Source organism: Saimiri boliviensis, chromosome 14 (assembly GCF_048565385.1).
Source record: "Saimiri boliviensis isolate mSaiBol1 chromosome 14, mSaiBol1.pri, whole genome shotgun sequence".
Taxonomy (NCBI): Eukaryota; Metazoa; Chordata; class Mammalia; order Primates; family Cebidae; genus Saimiri; species Saimiri boliviensis.
In genome coordinates, this window is record NC_133462.1 from 12,859,824 (window position 1) to 12,870,112 (window position 10,289).

The 10,289-nt window shown below is 56.8% G+C and overlaps 1 protein-coding gene across 1 annotated transcript; it reads right to left on the reverse strand.

Annotated features, from left to right (window-relative positions):
- Positions 1–5,428: 5,428 nt before the first annotated feature.
- APOE (apolipoprotein E) lies at positions 5,429–10,256 on the reverse strand. Its single transcript, XM_010351143.3, has 4 exons — positions 10,153–10,256; positions 9,371–9,436; positions 6,856–7,054; positions 5,429–6,292 (listed from the first exon to the last, which is right to left on the reverse strand). The coding sequence occupies exons 2-4, from the start codon at positions 9,411–9,413 to the stop codon at positions 5,572–5,574; spliced, it is 963 nt and encodes a 320-aa protein (XP_010349445.2). The 5' UTR covers positions 9,414–9,436; positions 10,153–10,256; the 3' UTR covers positions 5,429–5,571.
- Between the last annotated feature and the right edge of the window lie 33 nt (positions 10,257–10,289).

Consider the following 10,289-nt stretch of genomic DNA (forward strand, 5'->3'; position numbering starts at 1 on the left):
AAGTAGATGAACTGAGAGACGGGGTTTCTCCATGTTGGTCAGACTGGTCTCGAACTCCTGACCTCAGGTCATCCACCCACCTTGGCCTCACAAAGTGCTGGGGTTACAGGTATGAGCCACTGCCCCTGGCCTGCTTTTGGCTCTTAACTTTATAATTCTCAGTCTCCCTTTTTTGTGAGGGGAAGGGGTTGCCTTAGCTGGATGGCACCGCAAAAACCTCACCTGCATTGGCCGGGGGTGGTTTAAAGGGGCCGGCTCATCCCTTTAATCCCAGTGGTTTGGGAAGCCGAGGTGGGAGGATCGCTTGAGCCTAGGAGTTCAAGACCAGCCTGAGCAACATAGAGAGACCTCATCTCTACAAAAAAATTTAAAAATTAGTCAGGTGTGGTGGCGCATGCTTGTAGTCCCAGCTACTCAAGAGGCTGAGGTGGGGGGATTGCTTGAGCCCAGGTGTTCGAGGCTACAGTGAGCCATGATTTTGCTGCTGCACTCCAGCCTAGTGGACAGAGTGAGGCTCATCTCCAAAAATTAAAACCCTCAGCTGCAAAGCTTAAATGTATGCCCCTTCTTCCTTCCACCAGGCCTCACCCCCTTTGCCTGGCCACCTCCCTGCAACACTCTATCTACTGTTATTCACCCTCTGAGGCCCCTCCTGGCACCAAGCCCGCTTCCCCCCATCACCACATCCGTCCCCCTGGGCTGGAGTCCAATGCCTTCCCCACCAGCTGCCTTTGACCGCCAGTGACCCTGGCAGCTAGTGGGGAGGGTGGCCTTGGCCCAGCCTCAAACTCTAGGTTGGCTGGCCTTGTGCCCCCACAACCACGTGTCAGCCTGGCGGTAGGGGGATGGTTGTGAAAGGGACGCATAGACAAGACCCTGGCAGAATTGCAACATCTCTCTGGCCAGCTCAGAGCTTCCAGTCCCTGTCAGCCCCAGAGGGCCCCCTACTTCCCCAACTGAGCCCAGCAGTCCCCAGACATCCACCCAGATGTCTGCTTCCCTGACCCCACAAGAATAGAATAGCAGTGCTCCTGCTGCTCCACCTCCTGACCCCACAAGAATAGAACTGCGAAGCTCCTGCCTTTCATCCTCCCACCCTCTGCTATAGGGGTTTCTGTTTTACACATGAGGAAACTGACGCACAATGAAGAACATTCAGTAGGGCTCAGCAAGGGACAAAGAGGGAGCTGTTGGCCGGGCGCGGTGGCTCACCTCTGTAATCCCACAACTTCGGGAGGCCGAGGTGGGCGGATCACTTGAGGTCAGGAGTTTGAAACCAGCGTGGCCAACATGGTGAAACTTCGTCTCTACCAAAAAAATTCAAAAATTAGCTGGGCATGGTGGCACAAGACTGTAGTCCCAGATACTCGGGAGGCTGAGGCAGGAGAATCGCTTGAATTTGGGAGGTGGAGGTTGCGGGGAGCCGAGATTGCGCCACTGCACTCCAGCCTGGGTGACAGAGTGAGACTCAGTCTCAAAAAAATAAATAAAATAGCCGGGCGCGGTGGCTCAAGCCTGTAATCCCAGCACTTTGGGAGGCCGAGGCGGGTGGATCACGAGGTCAAGAGATCGAGACCACCTGGTCAACATGGTGAAACCCCGTCTCTACTAAAAATACAGAACATTAGCTGGGCATGGTGGCGCGTGCCTGTAATCCCAGCTACTCAGGAGGCTGAGGCAGGAGAATTGCCTGAACCCAGGAGGCGGAGGTTGCGGTGAGCCGAGATCGCGCCATTGCACTCCAGCCTGGGTAACAACAGCGAAACTCCGTCTCAAAAAAATAAATAAATAAATAAAATAAAATAAAATAAAATAAAGAAATATAAAGAGGGAGCTCTTTGTCTGTCTCCTTCCAGGATCCAGGATATCTCTCAGGACCGTTTCTGGGGTCAGCTCCTGTCCCATGGGACTCCCTGCCGGCCTTTGTTCTGGAACCTCCTTCCCATCCTTGTCCCACCTCTAGATCTGACCACAGCTGTGGTGACATAGGGCGCTCTGTCTGCTTAGAAGTCTTCATAGGTCAGCTGGGTGCAATGGCTCACACCTGTAATCCCACCACTTTGGGAAGCGGAGGCAAGAGGATCTGCTTGATCCCAGGAGTTTGAAATCAGCCTGGGCAACTTAGTAAGACCCATCTCTACAAAAAATTTTAAAATGTGGCTGGGTGCAGTGGCTCACGCCTGTAATCCCGGCACTTTGGGAGGTCGAGGTGGGTGGATCGGGAATTGACCAGGCTGACCAACATGGTGAAACCCCCTCTCTGCTAAAAATACAAAAAATCAGCCAGCCGGGCATGGTGGCACATGCCTGTAATTCCAGCTACTTGGGAAGCTGAGGCAGGAGAATCTGTTGAATCCAGGAAGTGGAGGTTACAGTCAGGTGAGATTGTGCCATTACACCTTAGCCTGGGAAATGAGTGAAACTCCGTCTCAAAAAAAAAAAAAAAATTAGCCAGCATAGTGGTGGGTGCTTGTGGTCTCAGCTACTCGGGAGGTTGAGGCAGGAGGGTCACTTGAGTTGGAGGCTGCACCGATCTGTGAGCACCCTACTGCACTACAGCCTGGGCGACAGATTAAGGCACTGTCTCAAAAAGAATTATTTATACGTGAGAATTCAAGGGTCAACTCTTCAAATGGGAGATGTGGCTGACGCTGCTCCCCTCGTTGACATCTGGGGAAACGGAGGCTCTGAGAGAGTGCTGCCCCAGCCCCTGGACATACCCTGAATCAGCAGCAGGCCCAGGGGACCAGGCCCCCTGCCTGTGAGCACACTGACCCTTCTCCTCCTCACTCAGCCCTGGTGAGTCATTTCTGGGGGAGGGGAGCTGCCTCCACGTGGGTGATCGGAGCAGCGCCAGGGAAAGCACTGAGTCTGGGGTGTGCAAGACGGGCAGAGGAACATGCAGATGTTGCAGCTGGCCCACGAGATACAGCCTCAAGTCCTGGCCTGTCCCCCGCTGGTAGAAACCCTGCTCCCCATCTCTGAGAACTGAGGGGGTGGGAGGGAAGGATAGTGCCGGCGGCTCCTAGGCTTTCATCCAAGCTTCCCCTCTCTGAGCACCAACTCTCTCTCTTTTTTTTTTTTTGAGACGGAGTTTCGCTCTTGTTACCCAGGCTGGAGTGCAATGGCGCGATCTCGGCTCACCGCAACCTCCACCTCGTGGCTTCAGGCAATTCTCCTGCCTCAGCCTCCTGAGTAGCTGGGATTACAGGCACGCGCCACCATGCCCAGCTAATTTTTTGTATTTTTAGTAGAGATGGGGTTTCACCATGTTGGCCAGGATGGTCTTGATCTCTTGACCTTGTGATCCACCCGCGTCGGCCTCCCAAAATGCTGGGATTACAGGCTTGAGCCACCGCGCCCGGCTTTTTTTTTTTTTTTTTTTTTTTTGAGACAAAGTTTCGCTCCTGTCCCCCAGGCTGGAGTGCAGTGGCGTGATCTCGGCTCACTGCAACCTCTGCCTCCTGTGTTCAAGTGATTCTCCTGCCAAAGCCTCCTGAGTCGCTGGGATTACAGGCACTCACCACCATGCCCGGCTAATTTTTGTATTTTTGGTAGAGACAGGGTTTCACCATGTTGATCAGACTGGTCTCCAACTCCTGACCTCAGGTGATCTGCTCTGAGCGGATCTCATCACAGCATGAGACCTGGTGCAGCCTTCCATAGAAGGAGCCGCTCCCTTCTCTTCCCAGCCTGGGCTCAGCACCCAGTAGGCTTGTTGGGAAACACGAAGGGTGGCCATCACAGCTGGAAGAAAGGATGGAGAATGAGGGATAGGCTGGGTGCAGTGGCACATGCCTGTGATCCCAGCACTTTGGGAGGCTGAGGCAGGCAGATCACGTGGGATCAGGAGGTTGAGACTTGCCCGGTCAACTTGTTGAAACCCCATTTCTACCAAAAATACAAAAACTAGCCGGGTGTGGTGGTGCATGCCTGAAATCCCAGCTACTCTGGAGGCCGAAGGAGGAGAATCGCCTGAATTTGGGAAGAGGAGGTTGCAGTGAGCCAAAATTGCACCACTGCACTCCAGGCTGGGCAACAGAGTGAGACTCTGTTAAAAAAAAGGAAAGAAAATGAGGGTTGGGGCAGGGAAGCCCAGTTCCCAGTGGGTGAAGGGACAGCTAGCTAGAAGGGAACTGGAGAAGCAAGGGGCTCAAACAAAACTGAGTGGCGGAGGAACAGACCCAGATGCAGAAGGCGGGGGTGGGGGGGGCGGTGGGGGGGTGGAGGGAGGGAGAAAGCAGGCCTGGGAGAGAGAAACTGTAGGAGGGAGAGATAAAAGATAGAGGTGGAGGAAAACAGGAAGCCAGAAAGTGACATCTCCTAAGGAGAGCATGGAGAGACAGTGAGGGAGGGGGAGGGGGAGGAGATGGGGGGCCGGGGGGGGGGAGGACGGGTGGGGGGGAGGGGGGAGGACGGGCGGGGGGGAGGGGGGAGGACGGGCCGGGGAAGGAGGCAGAAATCAGGTAAGACTGGAGGAGAGAAGGAGGGAGAATAAAGACAGCAGAAAAAAGTAAAAATGGCTTCAGAATAAAGGCACCAGTCTCAGCTCATTCGGGGTTGCAACTCGGAGGAGCCAGTGTTATTAAGATGGGCAGGCTGGGCACAGCAACTCACTCCTGGAATCCCAGCACTTGGGAGGCCGATGGGGGAGGATTGGTTGAGCCCAGGAGTTGGAGACCAGCCTGAGCAACACAGTGAGACCTCTCATCTCTACAAAGAGTAAAAGTCAATAAGCGGGTGTGGTGGTGCTAGCCAGTAGTCCCAGCTCCTCAGGAGGCCAAGGTGGGAGGAACGTTTAAGCCCAGGAGTTCCACAGGAGCCTGGGCAACAAAGCCAGACCCCATCTACACCCACACATACACACCACACAAATTAATCCTGGTGGTGGGCGCCTGTCCTCTCGGCTACTGGAGAGGCTGAGGCAGGAGGAGCACTTGAGTCCAGGAGGTGGAGGCTGCAGTGAGCTGTGATCTAGGGTAATAGAGTGAGACCTTGTTTCCGGAAAAAGGAAAAAGGGTGGCGGGGGGGAAGAGGGGCAGAGGCCGGGCAAGATGTCCATGTAATCCCAGCATGTTGGGAGACTGAGGTCGGTTCAAGACTAGCTCGGCCAACATGGTGAAACCTCGTCTCTACTAAAAGCACAAAAATCAGCCAGGTATGTTGGCACCAGCCTGTAATCCTAACTACTGAGGCATGAGAGTTGCTTGAACCCAAGGTGAGGCAAGGGAATCGTCTGAACCCAAGAAGCAGAGATGGCAGTGAGCTGAGACGGAACCACTCACTGCACTTAAGCCTGGGTGACAGAGCCAGACGCCGTCTAAGACACAGAGAGGGAGGACGGGCTGAGAACTGTGTGGCCAGTGTGCGGACAGAAAGAGAAATTGAGGCTGGCGCTTAAAGAAAATCACACAGGGAGGCCAGCAGCTGCGGTGAAACTTGGTGAGTCTTTATTAAACGGGGGCCCACCAGGAGGACGGCTGGGTCGGGGGCAGGGTCTCCCGCTGCATGCTGAGCGGAGGCAGGAGGCACGGGGTGCAGTGGGGTCCCCCTGGCTGCAGGCCTGGGCGCTTAGTGATTGTCGCTGGGCACAGGGGTGGCGCTGGCGCCCACGGCGGCCTGCACCTTCTCCACCAGCCCGGCCCACTGGCGCTGCATGTCTTCCACCAGGGGCTCGAACCAGCTCTTGAGGCGGGCCTGGAAGGCCTCGGCCTGCAGGCGCATCTGCTGGGCCTGCTCCTCCAGCTTGGCGCGCACCTCCTCCACCTGCTCCTTCACCTCGTCCAGGCGGTCGCGGGTCCGGCTGCCCACCTCCTCCATCCGCGCGCGCAGCCGCTCGCCCCAGGCCTGGGCCCGCTCCTGCAGCGGCTGGCTGGCCAGGGAGGAGCCCACGGTGGCGGCCCGCGCGCGGCCCTGCTCCACCAGGGGCCCCAGGCGCTCGCGGATGGCGCTGACGCCGCGCTCGGCGCCCTCGCGGGCCCCGGCCTGGTACACGGCCAGACGCTTCTGCAGGTCATCGACGTCGCGGAGGAGCCGCTTGCGCAGCTTGCGCAGGTGGGAGGCGAGGCGCGCCCGCAGCTCGTCGGTGCTCTGGCCCAGCATGGCCTGCACCTCGCTGCGGTACTGCGCCAGGCGGCTGCGCACGTCCTCCATGTCCGCGCCCAGCCGGGCCTGTGCCGCCTGCAGCTCCTTGGACAGCCGGGCTCGCGTCTCCTCCGCCACCGGGCTCAGCTGTTCCTCCAGCTCGGACTTGTAGGCCTTCAACTCCTTCATGGTCTCGTCCATCAGCGCCCTGCGCCGAGAGTGGGTGTGTGCACAGGGGAAGGCGGGGAGAAGGGCTGCGCGAGGGCAGGCGAGATGGGGATGAGCCGGAAAGACCCGAAGAAGGAGACAGGGGCAACGCGGCCGAGGCCACGAGATGGAGACAGAGACAGGCAGATGCAGAGAGCAGAGGCAGAGACCAAGAAGGGGCGCGCAGACCGGGCGAGGTGGCTCCCGTCTCTAATCCCAGAACTTCTGAGGCCGAGGCGGGAGGATCGCTTGAGCCCAGGAGTTCAAGACCAGCCTGGGCGACACAGTGAGACCCCATCTCTGTCTCTCTCTTACCATACACACACATACAAAAGAGCTAGGGAAGGACAGTGTGAGAGATTGCGTCTGAAGGGAGGAGGGACAGAGCTGAGAGAGAGAATCCCGGAGAGCTAAAGCCGGGAGTCAGACATGGGAAGAGGAAGCTGGAACCTGCAGAGGCCCGGACGCCCAGGCATTAATGACAGGACAGACTTAATGAAACCTGACCCTGGGGAGGTGCAGCCGTCCACCAGGAGGGTCAAGGGCCGGGACAGGGACACTCACGTCAGTTCCTGGGTGACCTGGGAGCTGAGCAGCTCCTCCTGCACCTGCTCGGACAGTGTCTGCACCCAGCGCAGGTAGTCCCAGAAGCGACCCAGCGCCAGCTCCCAGGGCTGGCCGCTCTGCCAGTCGGCCTGCGGGTGCAGCTCCGGCTCCGGCCCCAGCTCCGGCTCCACCACTTGCTCCACCTTGCCCTGGCATCCTGTGTGGAACGATCTCAAGGTGGGTCAGGGTCCTTCTGCCCCCAGCCAGGCACCCAGGTGCTCCACAAAGGCTTCTTTGGAGCCATGGTGAGCAGGGTGAGGGTGGAGTCTGCTTAATCGCTTGAAAAGCGAGATTTATTTATTTATTTTGAGGCGGAGTCTCACTCTGTCGCCCAGGCTGGAGTGCAGAGGACTGAGCTCGGCTCACTGCAATCTCCGCCTCCTGGGTTCAAGCGATTCTCCTGCCTCAGCATCCTGAGTAGCTGGGACTACAGGCGCACACCACCATGCCTGGCTAATTTTTTGTACTTTTTTTTTTTTTTTTTTTTTTTTTTTTTGAGACGGAGTTTCGCTCTTGTTACCCAGGCTGGAGTGCAATGGCACGATCTCGGCTCACCGCAACCTCCGCCTCCTGGGTTCAGGCAATTCTCCTGCCTCAGCCTCCTGAGTAGCTGGGATTATAGGCACGCGCCACCATGCCCAGCTAATTTTTGTATTTTTAGTAGAGACGGGGTTTCACTATGTTGACCAGGACAGTCTCGATCTCTTGACCTCGTGATCCACCCGCCTCAGCCTCCCAAAGTGCTGGGATTACAGGCTTGAGCCACCGCGCCCGGCTAATTTTTTGTACTTTTAGTAGAGACGGGGTTTCACCATATTGGCCAGGATGGTCTCGATCTCCTGACCTTGTGATCCACCTGCCCCAGACTCCCAAAGTGCTGGGATTACAGGCGTGAACCACCGCCCCTGGCGAAAAGCATTATTTGTTTATTTATAGACAGGGTTTTGCTCTGTCGGCCAGCTGGAGTGCAGCAGCCTGAACATGGTTGACTGAAGCCTTGACTTTCTGGACTCAGGCGATCCTCCTGCCTCAGCCTCTTGAGTAGCTGGGACCACGGGTGTGGGGCACCACACCTGGCTTTCTTTTTTTTTTTTTGTTTTTTTGAGACGGAGTTTCGCTCTTGCTACCCAGGCTGGAGTGTAATGGTGCGATCTCGGCTCACCGCAACCTCCGCCTCCTGGGCTCAGGCAATTCTCCTGCCTCAGCCTCCTGAGTAGCTGGGATTACAGGCACGCGCCACCACGCCCAGCTAGTTTTTTTTGTATTTTTAGTAGAGACGGGGTTTCACCATGTTGACCAGGATGGTCTTGATCTCTCGACCTCGTGATCCACCCGCCTCGGCCTCCCAAAGTGCTGGGATTACAGGCTTGAGCCACTGCGCCTGGCCTTTTTTTGAGACGGTGTTTCGTTCTTTCGCCCGAGCTGGAGTGCAATGGCATGATCTCAGCTCACTGCAACCTCTGCCTTTTGGATTCAAGTGATTCTCCTGCCTCAGCCTCCCAAAAAGCTGGGACTATAGGTGCCTGCCACCACGCCTGGCTAATTTTTTTTTGTATTTTTGGTAGAGACGAGGTTTCACTATGTTCGCTAGGATGGTCTCAATCTCCTGACCTTGTGATCCACCCGACTCAGCCTCCCAAAGTGCTGGGATTGCAGGGGTGAGCCAGCACGTCCTGCCTACTTTTTGTATTTTTAGTAGAGACAGGGTCTTACTACATTTCCCAGGCTGGTGTTGAACTCCTGCGCTCAAGTGATCCGCCTATCTTGGCCTCCCAAAGTGCTGGGATTACAGGGGTGAGCCGGCAAGCCCAATGGAAAAGCATGTATTGAGTGTCCTTGTGCGCCCCACGCAGGGCTGTGAGGGGTGATGGGGAATAAAGATCAGTTGATCCATCATAGGTATTCACTACCTACCTGACAACACATTAGAAACCTCTGACTCCCAGCTAGGCACGGTGGATCATGCCTGTAATCCCAGCACTTTGGGAGGTAGAAGCGGGCACATCACCTGAGGTCAGGAGTTCGAGACCCGCCTGGCCACCATGGTGAAACCCCATCTCTATTAAAAATACAAAAGTTACTTGGACATTGTGGCGTGTGCCTGTAATCTCAGCTACTGGGGAGGCTGAGGCAGGAGGATAGCTTAAACCCGGGAGGAGGTGGAGGTTGCAGCAGTGAGCCAATATCGTGCCACTGCACTCCATCCAGCTTGGGTGACAGAGTTAGGCTGCCCCCCCCCCCACCGTCCCCCTTCCCCCACCAAAAAGATAAAAAACACTTCTAACTTTCATCTCAAGGATTGGGGAAACAGGCCCAGAGAGTGTCAATTGCTATTCAGAAGCTTCAGACCTGAGCTTTCCCTTCAAGGAGAAGACAGACCAGCTGAAGAGGGGACCCAGGGCCTGCCTGAATGGGGCCAGGAGGTTGGTTGGGGGGGAGAAGCGGGGAAGTCGAGCAAGCCCCACCCCTGTACCTGCCAGGAATGCGACCAGGAACGCAGCCCACAGAACCTTCATCTTCCCGCCTGTGATTGGCCAGTCTGGGGGGGGAGAAGTCAATCAAGCCCCAGTGAGAACTCCCACCCCCAACCCGGCCCCACCCCAGCCTAGCCTTCAAAGCCTTGCTCTATTATCGGCAAAGGCCTAATCTCGACACAGACATTCACCAGGCCGTCCCCCACCCAGTGCCTATTCAACTGCCTTCTGGGCTTCTTTCATTTCCCCATCCCCCAGGTCGGCCTCCATAGTTAAAATTCCATCTTCCTCTCCCAGGGTTCAAATTTCACCCCTGCCCCCTCCCCACCACCCGTTCCATCTCAGTCCCAACGTCGCATTCCTCATTGTCCCCTCACATTCTAAGCCCCAGCCTCACATCTGAGCGCTGTTTTCCGTTTTGATAGTTTAGTCTTCATTTTAAAGTTGTCCAGTCGGCGCCCAGCTACGCTGTCGCTGCCTCTGGCTCCCCAAGTAGGGAGGGCAGAAGACAATGGGGACACCCAGTAGGTGCTCAATAAATGACAGTGACTACTTGTGGGGTCCTGCTTTGGCTTAGCTCCGAGTCCAGCTGCTCCCCCCACCCGACCTAGCGGGTCAGGTCACCTCTGCGGCCCCGGTCCACTCCCCTGCCGCTGGCCTCACCCCCAACTCCTCCTCTCCCGCAGCCCGACCCCAAGCAGTTCTCCTGAGACTTCTTTCCCGGAGGCCAGGGCTTCCCGAGGCCCCTGAGCTGAGCTGTGCCCTCCACTGTGCCTCTCACCAGCTCCCGAGGAACGCGTCCTTCACCTCCGCTGGGGCTGAGTAGGACTGGAGGCTCCCAGACCCGTCCAATTATAGGGCTCCCCCTGTCCCGCCCCCTCTCCCAGGGATAGGGCGGGCTGGGCCAGCCCCCTATCA

What these genes read in the sequence shown, in the direction of transcription:
- APOE (XM_010351143.3), bottom strand. Translation starts at nt 9,413, where the DNA reads ATGAAGGTTCTGTGGGCTGCGTTCCTGGTCGCATTCCTGGCAG. An exon ending in CCTGGTCGCATTCCTGGCAG is followed by an intron (nt 7,055 to 9,370) that starts GTACAGGGGTGG and finishes CGTTCCACACAG; the next exon opens with GATGCCAGGGCAAGGTGGAG. An exon ending in CAGGTCACCCAGGAACTGAC is followed by an intron (nt 6,293 to 6,855) that starts GTGAGTGTCCCT and finishes CTCTCGGCGCAG; the next exon opens with GGCGCTGATGGACGAGACCA.